We start from the raw sequence: 25020 nt of genomic DNA on the forward strand, positions 1-25020 counted from the left end.
GCCGGCTGTTCGCGTTCAACTGCCGGACACAACCGACGGTTGGGTACCACCTGCTGGCTCTGCAGGCTCCGAGCACCTGCTACAGCTGCATGAGGCGGTGAGGCAGGGGGACCGTGTCAGCCTGCCTGCAGCCAATGAGCCCGCATGTGTGCGTTTGCTGCAAACTGGATCTTATAGGTCTGCTCGGCGCTGCCAGGTTTAAGGCTTAATGAAATATTGTCCCGAAGGAAAAGCCGTGACCTAAAAAGACTTCTTCAGAGTCATACTACAGCCCATTTAGGACTCCAGCTGTGATCAAACGTTTTCTATGAGCAGACCTGCCCTCCTGCCTCACATTGTAATAATGAGGCAGTTCGTCTGTCAATCCATCTGCAGAACGAGTGGGAAGAAAAAAAAGAAAGAGAAATACAACAGTGAAGGCGAGGTGAAGGAGCAAAAAGAAGCAAACTTTAATGTTCCAAGATTATCAACAGGAGAATCTTTGTGAGCATCATTCAGAAAGCCTAACATCAGTCAGTGAGGGCAGAAAAACAAAATGGTGCAGCCACGAGGACAACACAAAGTTTCTTCATCAGGTTGTTTCAAACAGGAATAAGCCAAACAAAGATTATCATAGCAAAAGTAGACCGACTCTAAAAGTTACCCTCTAATCAGAAGACATGCAAAAACTACTGGGTATGTGTTGGTAAGGGATGAGGTGGGCATCTATTGGTGATTTTGTTATAAATAAATAAAAATCATGACAATTTTTATAGTTAGACTCTAAATATGTCAGTGAACAGGTGCATCTAGCTAGTTATCCACAAAGGATGTAACATAAATTTAGACATCAAACATCATCTACTAATCTACAGATAAGTCATACAGAAACAGGACATAAATATGACTGTGAGGTAAAAAGAACCACCTGCACAGCTGAGGCTGGCCAAAAGCTGACCTGGGTTGGTTGGTTGGTTATTCATTACTGTGAGAATATGAACACAGAAATGTCTTAACGGAGACACGTCTCACAGCGACACGTTCAAAGCCTCGCTGCTTCTTTCCTCTGTGCCGCTGAGGGGACGTTAAAGTTATTCAGCCCAGCTTCAGTTCAGAGGTGAGGTGGCTGCGGTCACGCTGTTCTGACGATGACCAGAATAGTTAAATAGAAAAGAATAGTCAGTACACCTCAGAAGAAAGTGAGGCTGATAAAAACTAGCTGCATGGAAACTTCACTGGTGTCCATCGAACGCATGTAACATCTAGAGCGCCGAAACTAAGACACAAAGCTCACGAACGGTTATAGAACAAAGGACCGGTTCTGTCCTCGACGCGGTGACAACTTCACTCTTTTCTAGAAGTTCAAAACTTTAAGGGGAAAAAGGACAGAAAAGGGATAGAAAGGTTCTTCTAAAAAAAGTCCTCCCTGTATAAATGTTACACTTGGTTCATCCTGTCTTAATGATTCAAAGGTGTCTTCATGCCAAATTTCATAGTGCACATACAACATGTAACTTTCCAAAATGAAACAACATCTTTCACCACAGTCCAACGTGGTGAAACCTACGATCAAGTTTCTCTCCAGCACATCTGTTCTAAGACGGGGCCTCAGAGGTTTTCATCATACTTTGTCTCGTCAGGTGCTCAACTCTAGCTCATGATTTCCCCTCTGAAAGGGACTCCCTGCTTCACTTTTCTGTGACAATCAGGTGATTAAATCGTACATAAATACTGTGGTTGTATGCATGTTTTTTGACATATGACTTTTGAAGAGGGGTCTTTGGGACTTGCTGCCCTCTTCCTTTGGCTTATTTGATGCCTTTAGCTACAGTGTATATGCTCAAGATGATCCCTGTCTGCTAGCATTAGTGGCTTCAGAGTATCAGAGAAAGAATGACGGCTTCGTTCAGTGAGAAGCTGGTTATGGTGTTCGCTTTCACAACGAAAAAGAAACATTTAGAAGAACAAAAACAAAGTTGTCTCCCTGTATTCGGATCTTTGGAGCTCACCTCCTCAGATCTGGAGACAAAGATGTTTTTTCTTTTGCGTTTGTATTTTTTTAAGAGCTAATTCCACCACTTGTTCTTTGCAGACCACCTTGAGAAAGACCTGCCTTGAAAGACGGCCAACTGCGCTAGCTTACATCACTGAAAACCTCAATGAAAACAGCCTTTATTTAGAAAACTTTCCAACTCAAAGCTGAGAAAGAAAAGCAAGTGATCCGCGGCCGTGTAATCCTCGGATCTGAGCTCTCTGAGGCACAACACCACAAGCACTTTTGAGTTCACTTGAACAGCCAAACAGTGTTTTCACGCTCCTCTCTCCCAGATGCTTGGATGTGATCAAATGCAGAGCCTCAGTTCAAGCTTTGAGTTTAAAAAAGTTGCCATATCAACTGCTTCTGTTGTGTCCCCTTTTGTTTTCTCTCTCTCTCTCCAAGTCACAGAAGACGTCCTGTTGAGTTAGCTTGGAGGACATTTGTGTGAGACACCTCTTCTCCATCTTTCTCAGCTTTTGGAGCAAGATTCCCAACCATACCGCCTGGAGATCCTCGAGGTTTCAGGGGCACACGAGGGACAAGATGACACAGTCGCCCCCTCCCCACCTGCAGAATTGTTCGGACCTCCACCCTCCTCGACCTGTCGAAGGTCTCGCCTCTGCAACTGCGCTGCTCCGACAACGACAGCTTTTCTCCTTCGCCACGTCTTCGCGTGTGAGCAGCAGTGCCTTCTCTCCTCCACCAGCCTTCCACTCTCTTGTGTCTTGCTCGCATCCTGTCCAGCTCTACTCCCATTTTTGCTCTCACTCTTGTGATTGGTTGGTTTCTCACGGTCTCTCTCCTGTTACTTTCACACAGTGGTGCTTCGGTTGTAGCAGTGGAAAACGGGTATCCATGTTTGTTCTTTTTTGTTATTACCCAGATTAAAATACCGTTGAACTAAGCTTCACACCGGCCTAGCTCCTTTCCAGCAACCTGTCAGACAAGTACAAAAATATACATATACACATGAACACTTGTTTGAGGAAACAGTCGTTTGCCTTTTAAATATTTGTATTAAATATGAACTTTTCATTTAAAGGGATTGTTTTATGTAGGAAAAGTGCTTATCCCCCTTTCTTGCTGAGCGTTAGATGAGAAGATCGATAGTACTCTCATGTTAGCCAGCAGCCAGTTAACTTAGCACACAGACTGAAAACTTGTGGAAACAACTAGCGAAGGAACAAAATCCACATATCAGCACTTTCAAAGATCACTATTTAACACATTATATCACATTTGTTTGATGAAGACTATTTCTTAGCCAAGATCAGTGAGCAGTCTTGTTATCAATATGATGCTGCTGACAACCAAAGAAAACTCCAGGAAGTCACTGCTCTCGGCCAAGAAATACACTGGCACATAACCCTCTATTAAATAACAACTTCTTGTTCTAACACTTCAGTTTTTGTACGGATTGAACAAATGAGACATAATGTGTTAACTTGGGAGATTTAGAGGTGCTTGTAAGATGATTCTGTCACCTTTGGACAGAGTCAGGCTCGCTGTTTCCCTCCACTTCCAGTCTTTATATATTAATATATACTTTCTTCATCACTGTTACAACAGCCTGATCACACAGTGGTATCACTGCTCTCATCTAAATAAGTCATGAATGAGCTTACTTGCCAAAATGTTAAACTAGTCCTTTAATTTCAATGCGTCATCTTAGTTTTAGTCCACAGTGGAATTACTTACAGTCTAGTACTGGGACAGTCCAGTCACACCACCGTGTTGGTATGCCCGCTCCCCCTGGTAGGTGGAGTCCTGGGACAAAGCCACATCAATCTGGGACTTGAACTCATCTCCAAGGTAACTGTCCTATAATGGGACAAACAAGAAGCAAAAGAGGCCCGTCAACAGTTATTCCTTCATTTCTTTCCAAGAAGAAAAGCATGAAGTGGTTTTTAACAAAGATGAAGCCTTTATGAGAAGAGGAAACCTGGACAAACACTTGGAACATATGCGCTAACAGCTCTGGCACCGGGTACTAATTGCTATGAACAAAACAGACTACTAACAGCAGCTTAGTGCTCCATAAAAAAAACACTAAACTGATCATTAAGAATTACTGACAGTAGATGACAGTTCAGTGAACAAACCTGAGAGAGTTCAGGCTGGGAGAGCCCAGGCTGGCTCATCTGTGACGGCTGGCTCATGTTGATGTACCCCTGTGTCAGAGGGCCCTGGGAGAAGGGCTGCGAGCCCAGGTCCTGGCTGGCCTGGCTGCCACCCATGTGGCCTCCATGCTGCCCACGGTCTGCTCCGCTGTGGCTGCCCATGTTGCCGCGGTTTCTCTGACGGCCACCTCGAGTCCCGCCACCTCCTCCACTGCCTGCTTTGCCTTTCATCCCTCCACCCCGACCTGGAGGAGAAATATGTCACAATTCAGACAAGTGTTTGAACGGCTTTAACTGAACACCATGTAGACATTCAACAAGTCTAAATTTAGCATGACTGTACAGTTTTGAGTGTTCCTCACCTGATGAGGGTCCATTGACCTGACCCATGTAACCAGGTGGAGGTATGGGGGGCATCACGAGGTTGAAGGGGATGGGGATGTTCATAGAAGTCATGGGACTGGGGCCTGTTCCAATCATACCTATCTGGTCATGGGTCTGGAAATACATATTGGACGCACGTCCTGTAGAGGACAGAAGTACAGGTTAGTTTTACTTCCTTTCACAGTTACATGGCGGTTGTTATAGGGTTCATTAATAACAAACTAACATTTGAAATAAGAAACAGGTGTGTTTTTCTTTTTCTCACCGTTGCTGCTGCGGTCATAAACAGACCCAGGGATGAGGGCCTCCCTGGCATCATACATGGCTGTGCTCATGAATCGACCCCCCTGCAGAACAAAAGGACAAGCAAAGCTATTTTGAGTTCTTAGGACATGCCTCATTATTTCTTGGACGTTTGCTGATTTATTGCCCTGTTTTCTCTAAACCACTTGTCTGAGGTGCATGCGTAAATTATGAATCACACTCTAAAGCCGTTATGTGCCACACTGGAAAACAACACATTCATGACCCAGTTAAGAAACCCTGACTTCAGCATTCTATATCCACCTGAATGTCAAGGTTCAACGTTATCTTTTTTTGTGTCACGAGGGAATATTTGTTCTGCAGCAAGGATTCACATCATGACAGAATACAAAAGGACAACATTATTAACAACATCAACTATATATCACATGATTAGTATAGGGAACTCCAAATTCATAGCAAGTACAAATCTGTAAGATGTCATACACACAGACACTAAACTCACAGGGTTAATGGTGTTGACTAGCTTGCGGGGCTTGCTGAATTGCATGAGGCTCTCCCTCAGGTTATTAAGGGGGCCTTCGACCAGAACCTTCTGCTCCTTGTAGTAGTTCAGCAGGTGGTTCCACAGAGGCTGCTTGGACAGGGCCTTGGGGTTTCCCACAATGATTACACCATACCTATGTGACATAAGCAATTAACGGTGTCATATCAAAAAGGCAAAATGTGTAGCGTACAAAAACAATGGCTATCTATAAAAGCAGACACGGGCCCTCAGGGGCTTATGTTAAGTGAACTGGGGTTGTTTTCATCTTACCTGGCCCTCGTGAGAGCCACATTGAGACGTCTGGGATCATTGAGGAAGCCGATGCCCTGGTGCTCATTGGCCCTCACACAGGAAAGGATGATGAAGTCCTTCTCCCTGCCTTGAAAGGCATCCACACTCGCTATTTCCACCTCCTGCAGAGAGGAGGAAGAGAAACCAGTGCAAAAACTCACTCATCACTGAAGAAAATATACAATGTTTACCTTATGTTGTGAGACATAATATGCTTGTGCTTTCTTCACAAATGAGGAACTGTTAAATGTAAATGGCTACTTAGAGCCTCCTCTTCATCCTAAACTGAACACTAGAGATGTCCAGATTATTATGATACAAAGTCTGATCCAATACATATATTTACATGGCAGCAGAACATATGCAATGCTGATTAAATATGTATCTGGTACACTGAAGTAACAGCTGGAGCTCACAAAATTTGGCACACCTTATCTTATCATGAGCAACTTGATCCAAATACTGAAATTATTAAGTTGATTAGCTTAAAGGTCCAGTGTGTAGGATGTAAGGCAGAAATGTAGCATAACATTCATAAGTGTTTTTTCATTAGTATATAATATAAATATATAATGGCAAAAAAGAATTGTCTTTTCGATCCCATAGAATGAGCTCAGTGGAAGAGCGGATCCTCTTTCCCTCATGAATTACATTAAACATTGCTGCCTGAACACCAATAACTGAAGAACCTGATCACCAATAACACAAATAGCAGCCTACAATTCTGCCTACTGACAAATCTAGACTGAACTTCATATACCTAAATGTACAATTCAAAGTTAGAGTTGAGTTAGCTGAGAATATTTACCGCCATTTACTCTTATCAGTTTATCATACCATTGAAAAAGCACCATTGACCAGCTTTTAGCCAACTCGCATACAGTTGTTTCAAGGTTTTCAAGGATGTGTGGGAGCTCCAACACTAATAATCATATATATAATAATCATAAATAACGTTTAACTTTCAGAGAGCAACTACTGATATCGATGTGAGGAAATTTGCGAGAGCTCAGTGAGAATTCAGACTTGCATCGCCGCGTCCTAATATTATTTCTCACATTCACACACTTTTCAGTTGCATTTGGAGCAAAATGCTTGCACTGCAGAGCCTGGCTGTCATTAATTAGAGCAGTGCAGAGGTGGACAAAACACAGTAGAGTTTAGTAAAGAAAAGATCGGATTTTGATCTGCTTTATTTTAGATGCTATAAATTGTTTAAAATTTGTGGCTCTACTTAACATCTTCAGTTTAAATGGTTGTGATACATTTTTATGCTAAGCGCACAATACAACACTTAACCTGCACAAATGTCTGTTAACTATACCTGGTAGAGCTTGGTATGCAGGGAGCCACTGAACTGCATGTACTGGACCAGGTAGGACCTCTGTCCCTCGTAGGGCGTGATGATGCCAATCTGATCGGGTTTTGCTCCAGCCTTCAGCAACCTTGTGGTTATTTTCTCCACATTGGCTGCCTCAGTCCTGACAGGGATTACATGACAAAAACACTTCATGTAATTTGACATACAGTAAAGAAACTAATAATGCTTGACTGAAATTTTTGACTTTCTTCAGACGTAGAGGTTCTTCTAAACAGAAATGTAAAGAGCCACCAGTGGCCACATGTGTACGATCCAAGGGTTGAAGTGACTCAGGACAAATATAACTATTAGATGAACATAATGATGAAGAAAGTTGAAACCTGTTGAGATAGGATGTTCCAGAGCTGGCAATTTCCTCCTGGCCTTGAGTGACATAAAAGAACATGGGTTTGTCGGGCTGCGGCCACTGAAAGTCGAAGCCTTTCTTCACACGGTCGCCTGTAGAAGAGGCAAACAGACATATGAGTCAGTGGAGAAGAGCTGATAAAGAGCTGACAATCTCTGAGGTAAACTTGTATTCTCCCCAAATTCTCAGGATGCATTTATGACCATTTCCAAAGTCTCACAGCGTGACTGGACACTAAAGTCTCTGAGAGAGAAAAACAGTTGAGGAAATGTAAAGGAGCACCATCATGTTACTTAAGTGCATTTAGCTGAACATGGGCAGGAAGTTAGAGGGCAGTTTCAAAAGACTTAAGTGGCAGAAAAGGGAAAGCCAAGTAATTAAGCATCACATGATTAGTTTTCAAAACTTTCTTTTCATCTTACCGGCAGTGACTCCGTTCTGCAGAGAGCCCTCATAGAAGATGTTGGAGGGGAAGGCGCTGAGGGCTGGGTGCATGCGGTACTGGACCTGCAGACGGATTGGCCGGATCCCTAAAACAACCAGACGCTCAAACAGGGACTGGGACAGACCTGCTTTAGCTGCCTTCTTACACATCACCACAGGGCCCAGCTGGCAGTGATCACCCACCAGAATCAACTACGGGGGAAAAGAAAAAGAAAAAGAACAAGATGATCGGAAAGAAAAAATACATGTGTTAATGTGGACACCCTAGACCCCACAACCAGAAATTAGCTGATGCCACAGAATGATCTAGAAGTACTACTTCTAATCACAAAGCTCTTACCTGTTTGGCCCCCAGGACGACAGGCACCATGCACTCTGGTTCGGTGGCCTGGGTGCTCTCATCAATCAGGATTGAGCGGAACTGCATCTTGGCCAGTCGAGGATCTCCAGCACCGACGCAGGTACAGCAGATCACATCTGCATTCTGAGAGTGAAGGAACAACACAGACTTTGTTTTTGAAGAAGCATTACCATTACACATAATCTGTCCACAACTATTAAAGCAAAGTCGGTGTACAACTTTGTGCCTATTACAGTCACAAACAGGAACTTGTTTAGCTTCACTTGGAGTTCAGTAAAGCCATTCTTCATACCATGAGCAGCTCCCTCTCAGCAGTGCGTCTCAGAGCTCTGTAGCGCTTCTCGTCTGAGGAGGACAGCTCTCCAGTCTCATCCTTCAGCTGCTGGAGCTTCTGAAGTTCTGGCATACTTCAGGTAGGAATCAGTTCAGTACAGTGAGTTCGGTGATGCTCTTGACAACAGATAATTAAATCTCTAACAGGCTGTATTACTGAGGATCTGGAATCGCTACAGGTCAGTAACGATCTGAATTGTACTTCCTAGATGTCCATGTGTTGTTAAACAATATTAGCCCAACCCCTAGCCATGCTGCTTAACACAGCGCTATCCTCAGTTATCAGTTATTACTGGGACTAACTGACACTTTCTTGTTATTCAAAGACACATAGTTTAGACTAATGTTGTTACACAAGGGTAAGCATACCTGCTATAAATCATTCTCACAGTTAACAACACATAAAAAAAGGCCTTGCAAAGTTGCTTTTAAAAATGATGATTGATTACAGGTTATGTGTTACCTGTCCATATTACGGGTCTGGTTGTGCAGAGCCAGGAAGGACACAGGTGAGTCGATGGCCTCCCTGCTCTTAGCACACAGCCTCACCACCTTGAGGCCCGTCTGGTGGATCTTCTCTGTCAGCTGATCGACAGCAATGTTACTGGGAGCACACACGAGCACTGGCCTGGAGGGACAAAAGGTACAATTCTGTCTGAGGGATCATAACACATAGCCAAACTATTGTTTAAAGGACCAGTGTCTAGGATTTAAAGGATCTAGGCAGAAATGGAATATAGTATTCATAATTATGTTTTCATTAGTGTAGAATCACCCAAAACTAAGAATCGTTGTTTTTGTTATCTTAACTAAACTTAACAATTACGGTGACTATTATCACAGCACCAGCTGACACATACAAAATACAGACAAAGTAATAAAACAAGTACAAACATTTGTATATGCATCTTACCCGTTGCCCTGTCTAGCCAGGTGGTAGACAATGGTGGCAGAGGTAACGGTCTTCCCTGTGCCTGGAGGACCCTGGATCAGACTGAGGGGACGCTGCAGCACTGTCTTCACAGCATACACCTGCATCACAATGAACCACATTCATGTGAGCCCTGAAGCCATAAGACCTAAAATACATCATATGATCACCATGTAAAAGAATTACTCCCTCTTGATTTGTGCCGAAATACCACTGGGGTTGAGTGTTTTTTTTTTTTTTTTATAAAAGTGAACTCTTAAAACTATGTCTGATCTCTGTCATGTTGTTCATGTAATCTGTAATATAGGTTAGGTCACATGTATACTTTTCTCATTATATATTTAAAAAGTCTCTCTTGACATTACAGGTTTTTTTTTCTCTCTTACTCACCTGTGAGTGGTTCAGGTCAGGCAGGCCTTGAGCGGTGAAGCGTTTGGGCAGCTGGCACTTGATGACCACATCCTCCACCTCATGTCCCAGCAGTTTGTGGTAGATGTAACCAGACACTGAAGTCTCATCCACAGCAAATGTCTTCAGGGCACTTTGCATCCTGGATGATGAAGACATGAACATGGGAGAAGGCTCTAAACTGGTTCTGAAAAGCACCTGTTATTCACTGAAAAACCTTTGCCTTTTCAACATTAGTAACATGAATGCATTCATTTATTTTTCAAGGACCTGTTCAAGACCAGTCGTGTCAAATATTACCTTAAATACAGAGCAAAGTTTTTCATTGCACATTGAAAAGCTTCAGACACCAGACTTTATCAGATTTATACACTGCAGTAAAATACAAAAGCTCTTTAAAGTCAGACTGCCTGACCCTCAGACATGTTACTGACACACAAAATTGGGTTTCAGGCCTTGTTTACACATATCACAGCAAGTGACAAGAGTGTGTGGTTCTTGTTGTAAATACCTGTCAAAGGAAGTGGACTTCCACACAAAGTCGACCTGAAAGTTGTGTGGGATCTCCACTGGAGCCCCAGCACTGCTCCTTAGCTCGATGGCAATCTCATCACCGTAGTCTGGTACAGGAAGTCAAGGAAGTGGTCGAACCTCTGAACATACTGTGGTTGTCATCATATTTGAGGTTGTTGTTATGGCAGCATGTCAAATGTGCTTTATTTACTACTATCCTGATATTTCAAGAGCGCTGCAAGAGCTTTGAATTCTGCAAAACTGTCCATTTGTCAGTTTATACAGGAAGTAAGTACACAGATGAATCCTTGAAAATGAGACATGGAGACGTTTTGTTTTTACTTACGTTTTCACGGCTAGCTCACACAGTGGAGCACCACATCACCTGAGGCAGCTTGTATTTTATGGTGGAGTTACTGATCCTTTTCAGAGTGACACGGGTGGATGCACCAATGATTGTTATGAAATGCAGCTTCAGGCTGCATATCATAAGGCATAAGCTGTTGAAGCAAATCAAAAGCCAGATGTTGTAGTTTCCTGCAGCTGCCACTAGATGTTAGACAAGACTCATTTTACTGATGGCACGCTAAAGTGAAGCTCAACTTAAATAAGAGACCCCCATGGCTGTGACCAACTCTCAAAAGTGATACATGGGTGAGCTATAGATAATATGTATGAAATAAGGTTTTCTGTTCAACACAGTATATCTATTATAACAGTCATAAGGATACTATCAGGGACTTTGATGACATGTCCAATGCCTTTCCATGGAGGGGCCAGGTCTCCTTTGTACCTCAGGCAGATTTCATCTCCCTGCATCAGTCGCATGTCTAGAGCACAACAGATGAGATGGACAAAAACACAACTCCATTACGTACACATCATTGGATGGAGTAAAGGCACCACAAGAGGCAGAATTTAAAATTAATTAACAAAAAAAGATATCTATGAAAAAAAATACAAAATTATACACTATTGAAATATTTAATTACTGGCAATTACTTAAGAGTGTAGTCAGGGTAACATTAAAAATATGACTCAACATGATAAACTGATACTCATGATAAAATGATAAACTTGAAGCAAAACTTAAAAAATACCTGAGTCTGTCTTGGGAAGAGTGAAATAAGCAATCCTCTTTTTATTCAGGCCCAAGTCCCATCGGACCGTAATGTTGTCTTGAGTCTGTCAGGAAGGAACATTCACAGATATATTCAAGACTTAAATGCCAGCAGAAACCATTTTAAGTCAAAATAACATAGTACAACAAAATACATGTATGATTGTAACAGCTTAATTTCCTTAATCTCCAGCATTAGAGAAATCTCTCATCAACTATTTTGACAGCACTGTTTGTTACAGGACAGATAAGATGAATTTTTTGGGCAATTTCATTTTTATTTTTTTGTTTAACCTGGGACTCTTTGAGCTTCTTATCATAGTCGGCCTCCAGCTTCACAAGAGGACCAAAGATGTTCTGGTACTGGTAGGCATCTTCATAGCGGAGCAGCACGTGTTGCGGCTCCTCATCCACACCAGGCTTCTCCAGGTCCTCCAAAGTCGCAGTGGGATTTTCCTGCCATGTAGAAAAACACACACACAGGATGAGAGAAAGATTAAAATATAAATAGAAAAGCGAAACAGACTGCTGTTAAGAGTTGAGGGTTTTCTATCAATGTGCTAAAATTTCCTAAATTCCAACTTGATTTAGATTCAGACAATATACTTGTTTGACGAAACACATTTTGACATGTAACACATGAAAAGCGCACAAGTGTAAATAATAACATGAATGATGGCTGAATTCCATTTAGCTCCTTCTGTTTTAGGTTCCAGTGCATGCTGGTTCACAGTCACAGCTTACTGAGACACTTCGATACAAGACAGCCATGGTTAATGTCATTAGTAACACCTGTGGTTTGTTACTAAGTCAAAATGTCTGCTCTGAAAAGGCAGATGAGCCCATAGAAAAGAAATACACAAGAAAACAAAAGAAATACACAAAAATACACAAATGCATGTACATTTGACCTTTTATACAACAGGAAACTACACAAAAATCCAGCATGAAAGAGGCAGGGAAACTGATACTGAAAAGAAAAAATTAGCTCAGCAAACTCAAAGCAAAGGTATGTGTATCACACCCAACTGTATGAATATACTGGTTAAGTCTATAGGTAAGCCGTGCCCATGCTCAAATTCAAGTTATGTGGGTTTAATATTTACATAGAAAAGTAGTGGGTGTGTGCAAAGACAGCTGCACTGATAGTACCTTCCAGAGTTCCTCCAGCTTGTTGATCTGCTGGGCAGTGATCTGACGAGCCCTGAGCTGCTCCTGCTCTGAAGGGATTTTTACCAGCCAGGACAGGAAGCAGCGGTCCTGGATGAGAGGCTGCCACTGTGAGCTGTCCCAGTTGATGTCCTTCAGGCTGCTCTGGCTGGCACATGGCTGCCTGCATTACAACCAGAGCACAATAACTGTGAAATTCTGTATTCTCTTTGATTGTCCCCATCAGCAGGAAGGTCAGAATGCAGTCAGCTGCATAAAAGCACCTTTACCTGCACAGTAGCACCACCACAGAGTCAGCTTTGGCAGGGATGAAGCCCAGGAGGAAGACGTTGCGACAGCCACAGTTGTAGCACTCCAGCACTGTTTCCCCCAGAGGACCATCTTTGTGCAAGGTCACCTCCTTGGACTTTGCTCTCACCAGGTGGTTTACAATGTGGCTACAAGTGGAAAAAAGGATAATCAATGCACTCGAAGGAAGAAATGCAAATGATTACACTACTGTTTATTTTTACAGTCACTGTGTACTGTACTCCTGCTATGATGATATTGAACCAATGAAATGGTTCTCTCTCCAGTTCATTCAGTTAAGTACAGCAACAGGGAGGGTCAATAGAAAGCCGACAAGTCTTACCTGCCGGATGTGTTTCCACGGCCATTACAAAACCACTTCTTGCTTGTGTTGCAGTAGACCACACAAGCTGGATCATGAATCCCACAGTAACTACAACAGAAGTAAGTCCAAATTAAAAAGGAAACAGAAAATCTTACCATTAAGAACATGGACCTGTTCAATATCTAATATGTCAGAGAACAAAACAAGAAAAATAAGCATCTAACCTGTGATAAATGGTCAAAATTGATTATTATACTATATTGATGTTAATGCTTTACTATTGCAGCTACAATCAAAGTGATGCAACAATCCGCCTTATAGTAGTTTTAAAATGAATGTTCTTTTTCCATTTTTGGACTAAAATACAGTATGTGTGTAGATTTTAATTAATATGCCACTTAGTTCACAAAATACATACTTCATGAGTTGTCTCATAGCCTGCCAAAGTGTAATGCATGTCGGTACATGCCTACAAGCCCATAATCAAGCTGTACGTTGATGATACACATCAAAATTTATATAAAAATAATGGAAATGAGAGGGTGGCACATTTGTCAAGGAAACTGACGTTCTCATTTTTGTTCCACCAGCACTGTCAATATTCTGCAAAAAGTTTTAAAAACATTTGGATTTGATGACCGATCTGCTGGTGAATGATATGAGGATACTTAAGTTTCTATACAAACAAACTGAGCGGTTACTGTGTCTTATCCAGCTAAGCAACTGAGAATATCTGGGATGTCAGACATAACACAGCTCAAGTCTTTTGGCACAGCCAAACTAACAGCTGACAGTCAAATTGTTCTCTAATTAACATCTTAACTGTGAGTGTGACAAGAGCAGTGCTATTTGACATGACTTACATTTCATAGTGATTAATCACTGTTGACATTAGATACGATACAAGATGTTGGGATAACATGGCTTATGTGACATCTGTAGTGAGTGTTGTCTACCAGCGACAGTAATCAACCAAAGTGAAGAGGACAAGATGGACAGAAACATTGAGTACAGATATGTTCAGTAAGCAGCTGAGAATGAGGAAAAAGTATTTAAGATTTAATATCTACTTCTGCACCAATTACACTGCAAATTAAGATAGATTTTCAATTACTATGACCAACAAAAAATGCCCATTGACAGGGCTCTAGGGGCTGTATATAAATATAGCAAATCACAACAACCATAAAAAAAGCAAAGAGACACTATGTGATCAAAATAAAGACACAAACTGATGGCAAGTGATTTGCCCCCACTCTGATAACAGCCATGGTACCAGTCACACTGTCTGCTCCTTTACCTGCAGGCGTGTACAGGGAGATCCTTGGTGTAGTAGGTGTCCTCCTCATCCTCCTCAAAGTTCAACTCTGCCAGCAACTGACTGGCTTTCACCACAGGGTCGTCTCCATTCTGTAGCACACCGTCCGGGTCATTGACCTGAGGAGACAGGTGTACAGAAACAGAAACTTCATGTCATCACTATGTGGGATAAAATAACACTAAAGGATCACAGATAGTGAATCGATTGTGCAGAAATTGAACAGATACACAGCCTTATGTGGTAATATATTTCACCTGTAGCTTTGCTTACTGACTGTCTGTCACAGCAATAAATGGTTTGTTTACAGCAATAACACACTGACTGTATCCAACTACTTGTATCTACTGACCGCGGTGACTGTAATCAGTACAGAGTATTATGTATAAGTATTAGTGAGTATAAATATGGGCATTTGGGGCTGATCTGCCACAGAGGCAAATCCCTGACACTCGTAGTATGTATGGCAATAAAGTCCTGCAGTGACATGCCAGCTGTGTCAAAATGCTAAATGTTGCTGCCAGCTAGCTTTTCTGGGAAAGACAGCTAGCGAGCATGCTAGCCAATTAGCGGGATAAAAGCATGGTATCAGATGGAAGGCGTCATCATGCTAACCGGGGGTAGCCAGTGATGTTGTTAGCTAACGTTAGCTAGCGAAATCACGTTTTGTCAATACAGTAGAAGACACATTTTGACACCGAGCTGCGACGAATAAAAACCACACGCACCTGGTTGTCTAGCTGACTCTGGGTCTGGCCTTGAGTCTGGGTCTGGCTCGGCAGGGTAAAATCGGTGAAGTCGTACTCGGAGCCCTGGGTGTCCGCTCCCAGCAGCTCGGCTTCCTCGGTGTCGAGGAACGTTAGAGTCTGGGAGCTCGGCCCGTACGCCTCGACACTCATGTTTTTGCCTTGTTATTAACGGTATTTTCCCGTTCCGATGAATATTCCGCAAACTGTTGCTATTCCAGAAGAAATGGAATAACAGAGACTGAATATTGATGAGAAAATGACAAACAGTGGTGGTGAGAGAGAGAGAGAGATAGAAAGAGCCTCGACTATGGCTGCATTCCGTTTCTCTTCTCCCCCGCTCGTTTCCTCTCCTCTGTCACTACTGCTGCTCTCCCACAGAAAGTCACCTGCAGGGTGCGAGGGAAGGAAAGGAGACAAGGAGACATTTGTGAACAGACTCACATGCGGAACAATTGATTTCTTATATGGTCACAAAACTCCGAGGTTTATTATGCAACAAGGTCAAATATTGCAGGATTACTCAAATGCAGTCCTTTAATTTGTCTAAAAATTACGAAATGAAGGTGCATCAAATGTGCTAGCTGAGTCAAAAAGATACAAAGTGTATTTACAACTTTTTCTTTGCTTTTATTAGCTTATTCAACAGCGACAATGCTCAGTGATTAGCAGAAGAAAAAGAACTGTAAATGACCCAGAGTAAGACTAATTTTCATGTGTTGTCTCTGCCAAGATGTTAAAAAAGACATGATAAAAATAGAATAAAATGGCATATACTATTAATACACATCATAATAAATATGCAAGATAATCCAGTACACATCTACCAGTAAATCATGCCATTGTGTGGTAACACATAAAAGTAAAGCAATGAAAGGAATTTCAGTACCAATTTTCTCTTTGTACCTATAAGTGGAAGAAATCAGTGTAAATGTGCACCTTTATATGGTTGTATGATTTTAAGACAACCTGAGCATTAGTGATCGTGGCATTCAAATACTTCCTTATAGGTTTGGGAGGCTCACTAGAAATGTTGCCCCCCTGAAAAAAGCCTAACCATATCCATTTTATCTGCTATACATCATACCCTGATCCGACTCTTCACCCCCTGAACCATTCGCAATATCATGTGTTATTAAAATCATTTATTTATAAGAAGCACGTCGACCCTTAGATTCAACCACAGTGGCCAGTTGAAGAACATTTTTATTTAAAGTCAAGAGTTGGATTTTCTGTCCACAAGTGGAACATTGTCCTCATATCCCATCTGCTCAGAACGCCTCACAGGTTGGGACAGCTCTGAGACTCTCCTAAATCCTGGTACTTTCCAAGGTTAAGAGAGGTGATAAAATGCTTTTACTCCTGTGCCAAATAGTGGGAATAAAAATGCATCAGTGTGAGAGTTTTGGACCAGTCGGGACCAATTTCCTACTTTAAGAGATTAGATAAATACAGTCCTTGATACTGACTCAAGCAGACTTAAATACCTTTTTAATGTTGGAGTAACATCCTGATCCCTTCGCTCTGTCAGGTCTGAACAAGCTCAGCAGGTCTCTCCAACCACAATGTACTACACCCAGTGTTACTGTAACGCACCCTCTACCAAAGGAATCTACCTTGCGAGCAGGTTACGAGCAGATTATTCAACATCTCAAGATCATCTCAAACCTCTCATTATCTTATTATTATTGGTCTTCATCTCTCTGACATCACCTTAATATCTGTTTCTTTCTGCTTGCCCAGCATTGCCTTTTCAGGTATAACTCAACAATTCATCTTGTTTGTGCTACTTAGAAATCCAAATGACTGAATTCAGACCCAACCTAAAATGGCAATACCAGCATTTCAAACTCTGAGTCTCACACACCTTTAATGTCACTTTGTGATCACAGGTTATGAAATGTTTTGGCAGGATAACAGCTGACATGTAGTTTTTCTTGCATGTGGTTCTCTGCGGAACACATAAAGTCAAATGACATTTGCATGCCTATTTCGGATATGAACAATAGAGAGGTGAAAGAGAAGGAAAAAAATAAGCCTGTGTGAAGTGTTTTAATTACACATGGCTTTGAGCCAGCTTTGCCTTGCACAGTTGCACTACACACGTAGGACAGACACATTCAGTTTATCACATGCCTTCATACTGATTGCATGTACAATATATTCCCTGAGAAAAACAAATCATTGCAAGTGTGAATCTTAGAATGTCTTCGGCTTCCTCTTATTTTAAAGTCATCACATTTCTCTGCTGCAAAGACAAGCAACATATGGGAATGACATCAGTTAAAAGCACCAAATTTAGGCATGAGTTCCTGTTCTTGACAGTAAACATTAAATTTATGCCATTACTTTTGAGTCATCACTGCCTGAACTGTAATTCACAGGTTTTTCAATGTTTTGAGTCGCAGTTATCATTTTACTTGCCTCAGGAGTCACACTGATGAAAACTTGTAGTAAAACCTGTGGTCCATTTTGGTGAATTTATCTACGAGTCTGCTCAGGTCGTGAGTCATTAGTGGTCATGCTGGTGTTGATGCTTGTGATCGCCGTGCTCGTTGTGTTTGTGATCCAGTTCCAGCAGATTCAGCATCTCCTGCACAGCGGCCTGCAGAGCTCTACCCAGGTCCTGGCTGCTGTAGGGTTTCCCAAGTGGAGGCACGTGGATGAAAGCAGAGCAACCCTGCCCCAGGTGCAGAGAGGTGTAGTAGGTGTAGTCACACAGATACCTGCCAGGGGGCCAAAGGATGGATGTTAGGTTGTGTAAAGTGTAAAACAGACAATGAGAAAACAAGGCAGTGAGAGTTCAAACTGCATCAGCTCTGTGAAACAGTAGGTGGCCCTGGCTGTTAAGACATTTCATGATGAGTTAAGTCATAAAACAATTTTATTATGCACACTTGCACTTATTCGGAGTAAAAAGAGGAACATTTTTTCTGCTAGTAGGTGTAGGCATGAATGTTTTTCAGTGAAAGATGTAGAAAGAAATTTTACATAAACCAAACTCCACAGTCAGATCAAAAAACAGATGGCAATACATGTAGTCTATCTTTGACGCATAACAAACAGACTATCTGATGTTTGGTTGGCTGATTGTAGGGAATCATGTTATCATTTACTGCATTAGAAAAAGACATTTTCTTGTATACAAAAATAACAATGGCAGCTGATAAATCACATGACTGTTTATTACAGATCATTTGATTTCTCACCATTAACAGCCTTGATCTATTCGCTTTTTATTTACTGTAGTTTCTTTCTGGATTTCATTTGAGATTTTTTTTTTTTTTTTGAGAGTTTTTCACAAAAGACATTTTGACATTTTGAAAATGAAATCAGTGGTGGTTCAGTTCCAATTAGCTGCCTCAGTTTCAGGTATGGTGGATACTGGCTTACTGTCTCACTGTCATAAATAACTTTCTGGGACATTAAAGAATGGAGCCAATGTTAATGATATAAGTAGCACCTGTGCTTTTACCTGTGTGTGCATGTGTTTCACTTACCTTCCAGCATCCTTAGATACAGAAAGAGTGACCCCGAGGTCAGAGTCGTTGACCCTTTTGCAGACTGTGTCCATGTCCAGGACCGATTGTATGCAGTCGGGGCCGTTCTCCATGCAACACTGGGAAGCTGGGCAGAAGTTGCAGTTATCCAGGCGTTTGTAACCCTTGTTGTGGCCGCACTGCTCCAGGGTGACAGTGGTAGCTAACCCAGAGACACCCACATGGACCACTAACTGCTCGCAGGACCCCAAAAGACAGATGGCAGAGCTTAGTTTGGACTGCTTGATGGATTTTAGCTGCATTTCATGCACAGTATGATGGTACAGTATGTATGTTTTTCTGTTCAGTATTGTGTTTTTTCTGTTCAGTATTGTGTGCTTCTTTGAATACCTGTGGCTGGTGTTCTTTCCATAACGATGGCAATAGGTTCTGAACAGCCTGGTATTCAACAGGCACCTCACACACATGAAGGTCTACTGCTTCACCCAGCCCTAAGCGCTCCAGCTCCTGTGAGCACAGAAAACACACATATACACTTTAATTACAGTCTTAAATGGCTTCAAAGGCGAACAATAAATAATGAAAGAAAAGGCAACCTCTAATCTGATCACTGATTACCTGTACTGCCACCCAGCTAGAGTTCACTGCATGCTCACCAAAAGGCTCAAAACCTGCAGAGAAAAGAACATCAAGCAAGATTCTTCACTGCAGCAATGCTACACAGTGCTGCAAAATAAATAAAAAAGTAATCAAGGATCCTTATCTGTCATGGAAAGAAGCAATAAAAAAGCACTCTTAATTCAAAGTCCAAAGGTTGCATCAAGTTAAATATTAATTGTGGTGGTAGCACACGATGCTCAGTGGAGACACACAAGGTGTTCTCCTTGCATTTGAGCAGTTAAAGAGTTCTGTTACAAAATCAATGAGATTTAGTGTCATTTAGTCTCCTCCTGATGCAAAACCAGGGGACAAAATCCTTCTGCCCTGACAGCAACATTGTCTCTGCAGACCAGTATTTTTGAAAGCAGTGTGATTACATATTTATCATTAAAAATACCAACCATTACATAATTTAAACCAGATCAACTGTGCAGCTCAGGCACAAGTAGAAAACTCTATGGGCTATAACAGTCCTGTAGTGACATGTGAAGAAATCATTTAAGACACACTTGTCTCTCTTCATTCCTCTGACCAATTAAAAGCTCTCACCTGTCACTAGTACTTTCTTCTTATTGGCCATTATCCTTGGTTGTTATGACAGGAATAGTCATGGATCTATAATAAAGGGATCAGATATCCCCAACAAGAATTCCAGGATTGTCTACGCTTGCTGCTGTCTTCTTCTGGCTCAGTGCTGAAAGGAAATGACACACCAAGTCTGTATGGATCATACTGCCATCTGCTGTATGGGCATGCATCCCTCCACAGCACTTCATCCCATAATAATTTAAATCAGCACTAAGAAATAAAAAAAGAAAAAAATTAATAAAGGAGGAATTTGTATTTTTTCACCTTGCACCACAAGACAGTTTTGGAAAGTGGACAGAAGAGAATGAAAACTGATCGTTTTAATCCAAGTGTCTTAATGCAATAGAATGTAATTCAAGCCACATGTGTGCTGAAAATGAAACCCAAGCATCTGCACTGCATCACAGATTAAAGCTTCGGAGAGCTGTCTCATGAGTGGGCAGCTAAGGCGAGCAAAAAAACAACCTCCCCTCCATCAACAAGAACTGTTGAGACAGCCCATAATAATCATGTAACCCCCAACCAGCTGGTCCTGTGGAGCTGCTCAGTGGTTTTACTGGGCAGCTCCCAGGTGTGAATGTATGCACTGTAACAGCATGAGTGTGACACAGGGCGTTGCTGAACATGCGGCCCTGTTAGCTTCTCCCAAGAGAGCTAAAATCAAAGGACATTTCTCTGGCTGAGGGAGGAGAAATTAAAAGCTTGCACAACCTCTGACACACTCCATTACCTGAGTTTAGAGGACACCCTTTTTTCCCCCCAGTTTGTTGTCATGAAGGCAGAGCTAATCTAATATCGCCTTACAGAAACGGCTCTTTTTTTTAAGTCTCGGTGCAGTCTGCGGTCCACACCCTTGGGTTGCGAAATGACTCACACATTCTGGACACTGCACCCTATGTGGCTCCGAGCTGGCATAGTGAAGATAATATGCTCTCCATAGGGTGGAGATTTGTTTTTTTCTTTCTCTTATTCATGGTAGTGCCTCTACAGTTGGAGAATCAACATTGATTTGTGCCTCTGAATCACATCACTCACACACACACACACACACACACACACACACACACACACACACACACACACACACACACACTATAATACCTCCTTCAAACACCTACACAACCTGCACTGCAGTTGCTAACAGCCTCATCTGTCGCTCAACCCATTCACCTCCCTCTCTCCATCTCGCCTGCGTCACTTGCTATGTCAGTGTTGCCATGGAAACACATGATGCCCTCTCTGCTCCGTGGTTCTGAGGCAGACGGTCTGCTGACGTCATCACTGCGTATGGGTAGAATAACAATATTCTGCTGTAGTTTCCACCACAGGGCCAGACTCTGGCCTTCTATACTGTAGCCTCCACTGGATATACAGTACACTGTGTTTGTTTGTCTGTCTTCCACTCTATTCTATGATGTTAGGCTTCATTCTATTCTTTTCTGTTCTATTGTATTATACAGTGTTCTATTACATCTAGTCTTTAGTGTTCTATTCTATTCTATTCTATTCTATTCTATTCTATTCTATTCTATTCTATTCTATTCTATTCTATTCTATTCTAGAATGGCTTCTAGTTCTACTCTACCTATTCTTTTCTATTCCAATCTATAATGCTATATTCTATTCTATGATGTTATGCTCTATTCTATATGTTTCTGTTCTGTTCTGTTCTATTGAATGTTTGTCTGTTCTAATGTTCCGTTGTATTCTATTCTGATCTATGTCTTCTGTTCCATGCTTATCACTGTCTTGTGTTAGATTCTGAATCGCATTTGAATAGTGGTAAACAGTTTTTATGTGGATGCTCGTGTGTTGAACTGCATCTATCATTTATAGTCTAATGCATTAATATTAATAATTCATTCCTCATTTGTTCAAAAGAACAAATATGTTTAAGTGCCTGTAATTTTAACAGCTTTGTGGTCCTTTGTTACGATGACTAAAATCTGTGTATGTATAAAGAAACTGAGGATGGCTCGAGATCCACCCACCACAGTTATTAAAACCATGAAAACATGTTTGATGGACATGTCAGTATGTTAACCTTTCCCCAAAACACATGGTGTCCTCATTCTACTGTCACCGTTTCCTTCCCTTTTCTAGTTCACGCTCAATTTCCCCAGAAACACTTTCAGAGCACTCTGAGATGTTGAGATGAGCATCTCATCTCAAGTCTCTCTCTCGCTCATGTGTGAGGGTTGAATGTGACCGCTGCTCCTTACAGAGCTGAAACAAGAGGTGTTGGTAGGTCTGATGAACTGGAATTAAATCTGAAGTCAGTCTGAACTTCAACAAACACTTTAAAACCAAATTAGGAATCTATTTCATCCAGTTTCCCTTTTAGTATTTTTGTATCTATTCCAGATTGAGAATCGCAGGAATCCTACAAAGTCTCATGGAACAGTCCAAGCTTATACTATAACTCATATGTTGATGCTTATGTCGACTCAGGCTATCTGAAGCTGATTATTCTATTCTTGAAGTCTTTTCAAACAGCCTCAGCCTGCGTTGAAGGATTATTTTCTGTACGGCCTGCTCCTCTGTTCTTCCTTCCCTTGGCCTTCGCCTCTTACACCTTCCCCGCCCAGTCTCTGCTCTCTCTTGGCGACCCTGAGTTTTTTTATGCTATGACATCAAACCACAATGCATTGCACTGTTTGTAGTTTACTTAAAGTCTCCATGGCAATAAAGACCGGCTCGGCCCCTTATTCAAATTGAACCGGAAACCAACGTCATTTTGGGCCAATCTCCGCGCTCTGGAGTGACATAATGGAATTTTTAGGGCTAGAAAGCGAGCGAGGTCTGGCGCTGCGCATAGCAGTCGTGCCATCGGGAAAAGACAATATCATCGGCGCGCAGGAGAGACACATCAGAGCCCCTCGGGCACAACAGCTTAAGTGGTCGACTGGTAGAGTGAGTGACACACAGGAGGGGGACAAGGAAACGGGATCACAGAGAAATAAGGATCAGCTGATTTCCTCATGTTTGGATGTGACTGCTCAACAATCGTTAATGCGTAACGCTCAACACTCCCTCATGTGAGGGTGTAGAATGGAAACAACCCTCTACCCAGGCACCGTGGTCAATAATCCGAGGGTCTCCAGCATCTATTCCCAGAGCACGATGATGAAGAAGGACATTAACCTGAACCTGGACGACCAGAACTCCGAGCTCAAAGCAAACCCGCTCCGAGACACAGACGGACTTCTCAACTCTCCAGACTTGGGACTCTTGAAACTCACCTCTCCGGACCTGGAGCGCCTTATTATCCAGTCAAACGGTCTGGTCACCGCCACCAACCCGACCTCCCAGTTCCTCTACCCGAAGTCAGCCAGTGACGAGCAGGAGTTCGCGGAAGGTTTCGTCAAGGCACTGGAAGATCTCCACAAGCAGAATCAGCTGAGCGAAACGGGGTGCGTCTCCGTGGAGAGACTGGAGCTCCTCGGATCATCCAACGCGGTAGGCTCCGCCGGGCTCCAAACGCCAGATCTTCCTGTATACACTACTTTGAACGGGTACACTGCCAGTCCGCTCGGAGCCACCACCATCAACTACTCCACGGACACAATCCCCTTCCCGCCGCCTCCGTCTCATCTGAGCAGCGCGCAGCAACAAGCGGCCGCCGCGGCGGCTCTGTCACGGCTCCAGTCTGCCGGGGTGACACACGGCTTGGTTAAGGACGAGCCTCAGACGGTACCAGACATGCAGAGCTTCGGGGAAAGCCCCCCTCTGTCTCCCATTGACATGGACAACCAGGAGCGCATCAAGGCGGAGAGGAAAAAGCTGCGGAACAGGATAGCCGCCTCCAAATGCCGCAAAAGAAAACTGGAGAGGATATCTCGGCTGGAGGACAAGGTCAAGAGCCTGAAAACGCAGAATACCGAGCTGGCATCCACGGCCAGCGTCCTCAGGGAGCAAGTGGCCCAGCTGAAGCAGAAGGTGATGAACCACGTCAGCAGCGGATGCCAGCTTTTGCCAAACCAGGTCCAGGCTTACTAACTCAGTAATGGTGCTCTTTATGGATGTTTTTACAGCTCTAATATGCTCTGCAGATACGGGGTTGTATTATGAGGAACATTTGCCTTTTGTAACCTTCAGTCCTTATCAGAGACTTGATAGGAGGCCATTCTAAATGCACCCTCCAGATAAAGCCTGCAGCTGAGACACGAGGCAGACATCTGCCGGCCCTGCGCAGAGGTGAACAGGCCTCGATGACAGCCGGACAGTGACAGGTTAACCAGCTGCAGGTGAGGGCCGCAGCTTCTTCTGATTCATGGAAATTTGGCAGTGTTGTGCAGACTTATTTTGTTGCCCTAAGTTTTTGGGAAGCCATGTAGCAAACTGCTATCCAGTGGGCAGGTGAAGGATAGCGTTTATCTGTGTGTAAGCTGGACAATCTCAACCAGAGTGCAACCAAACACCAGGGTGTCACCAAGTGCTGTCATCCACCGTGTAATATAATGCCTTACTTGTTTACAAGCACTTAATGACAAATATATATTTTATTTACTGAAACATTTCTTATTTTACATATGGTCTTACTTTTTTTTTTTTTTTTTCAAAATGAACACTGCATGTCTTGTTGCTTTTGTGTACAGTAACCATTGTATTTTTCATCGTGGTGGCTGCTGTGTAGCTCTTCAGTCGCCACTTCCATGAATGTAACTGTACGTGCTGAGAAACTCTATGTATCCATGTGTAATGGACTTTCAAGTCTCTACCTGACATTTATTAAATTCACTACATTAATAACTGCTCCTGTGTTTTGTTTCTTGTCAGGCTCTGCTTGCTTTACTATCGCTAAAATGAACATTTGTGAGAATTACACATAAATTCATGCCTTTACATTTATTGCATCTTACACAGCTGACTCTGTGAGCAGTGTATTAAGTGCAGTAGAGAAGCTGAACCAAGCCATAGATGGTCAAACAACTCTGAGGGTAGAAAACAGGACATTAATGCAGT

The 25020-nt window shown here is 42.5% G+C and overlaps 4 protein-coding genes across 4 annotated transcripts in view; 2 read left to right on the forward strand and 2 right to left on the reverse strand.

Moving 5' to 3' along the window:
* The window catches only part of LOC139339377 (mitochondrial import inner membrane translocase subunit TIM44-like), a 103105-nt gene that overhangs the window by 47481 nt on the left and 30604 nt on the right, over nucleotides 1-25020 (forward strand). The gene's annotated exons all lie outside the window — the stretch shown is intronic.
* Nucleotides 687-15673, reverse strand: LOC139339177 (regulator of nonsense transcripts 1-like). The gene is made up of 24 exons (XM_070974673.1): nucleotides 15290-15673; nucleotides 14544-14680; nucleotides 13262-13351; nucleotides 12900-13067; nucleotides 12613-12793; nucleotides 11755-11916; nucleotides 11441-11525; nucleotides 11072-11170; nucleotides 10339-10447; nucleotides 9810-9969; nucleotides 9402-9520; nucleotides 8952-9116; nucleotides 8448-8562; nucleotides 8135-8278; nucleotides 7773-7986; nucleotides 7325-7442; nucleotides 6948-7104; nucleotides 5603-5745; nucleotides 5291-5465; nucleotides 4787-4868; nucleotides 4500-4661; nucleotides 4120-4382; nucleotides 3716-3838; nucleotides 687-2953 (listed from the first exon to the last, which is right to left on the reverse strand). The coding sequence occupies exons 1-23, from the start codon at nucleotides 15458-15460 to the stop codon at nucleotides 3719-3721; spliced, it is 3339 nt and encodes a 1112-aa protein (XP_070830774.1). The 5' UTR covers nucleotides 15461-15673; the 3' UTR covers nucleotides 687-2953; nucleotides 3716-3718.
* On the reverse strand, nucleotides 15765-20169 carry LOC139339180 (pyroglutamyl-peptidase 1-like). The gene is made up of 5 exons (XM_070974676.1): nucleotides 20017-20169; nucleotides 19426-19478; nucleotides 19198-19314; nucleotides 18808-19040; nucleotides 15765-18033 (listed from the first exon to the last, which is right to left on the reverse strand). Exons 1-5 carry the CDS (start codon nucleotides 20045-20047, stop codon nucleotides 17820-17822), a joined length of 648 nt encoding a protein of 215 aa, XP_070830777.1. The 5' UTR covers nucleotides 20048-20169; the 3' UTR covers nucleotides 15765-17819.
* Nucleotides 22876-24807, forward strand: LOC139339178 (transcription factor JunD-like). The gene has a single exon (XM_070974674.1). It carries the CDS (start codon nucleotides 23107-23109, stop codon nucleotides 24052-24054), a length of 948 nt encoding a protein of 315 aa, XP_070830775.1. The 5' UTR covers nucleotides 22876-23106; the 3' UTR covers nucleotides 24055-24807.

The sequence above is a fragment of the Chaetodon trifascialis genome, chromosome 11 (assembly GCF_039877785.1).
Source record: "Chaetodon trifascialis isolate fChaTrf1 chromosome 11, fChaTrf1.hap1, whole genome shotgun sequence".
Taxonomy (NCBI): domain Eukaryota; kingdom Metazoa; phylum Chordata; class Actinopteri; order Chaetodontiformes; family Chaetodontidae; genus Chaetodon; species Chaetodon trifascialis.

Bases quoted from the DNA above. Each gene is read 5' to 3' on its own strand.
- LOC139339180 (XM_070974676.1), bottom strand. From the start codon at position 20,047: ATGGCCAATAAGAAGAAAGTACTAGTGACAG. The intron at 19,315-19,425 runs GTAATCAGTGAT...CTGTGCTCACAG, and splicing joins CTAGCTGGGTGGCAGTACAG to GAGCTGGAGCGCTTAGGGCT. The intron at 18,034-18,807 runs GTAAGTGAAACA...GCCCCCTGGCAG, and splicing joins GTATCTAAGGATGCTGGAAG to GTATCTGTGTGACTACACCT.
- LOC139339177 (XM_070974673.1), bottom strand. From the start codon at position 15,460: ATGAGTGTCGAGGCGTACGGGCCGAGCTCCCAGACTCTAACGTTCCTC. The intron at 14,681-15,289 runs GTGCGTGTGGTT...CTGTCTCCTCAG, and splicing joins AGAGTCAGCTAGACAACCAG to GTCAATGACCCGGACGGTGT. The intron at 7,987-8,134 runs GTAAGAGCTTTG...TTTCCCCCGTAG, and splicing joins TCGTCCTGGGGGCCAAACAG to TTGATTCTGGTGGGTGATCA.
- LOC139339178 (XM_070974674.1), top strand. From the start codon at position 23,107: ATGGAAACAACCCTCTACCCAGGCACCGTGGTCAATAATCCGAGGGTC.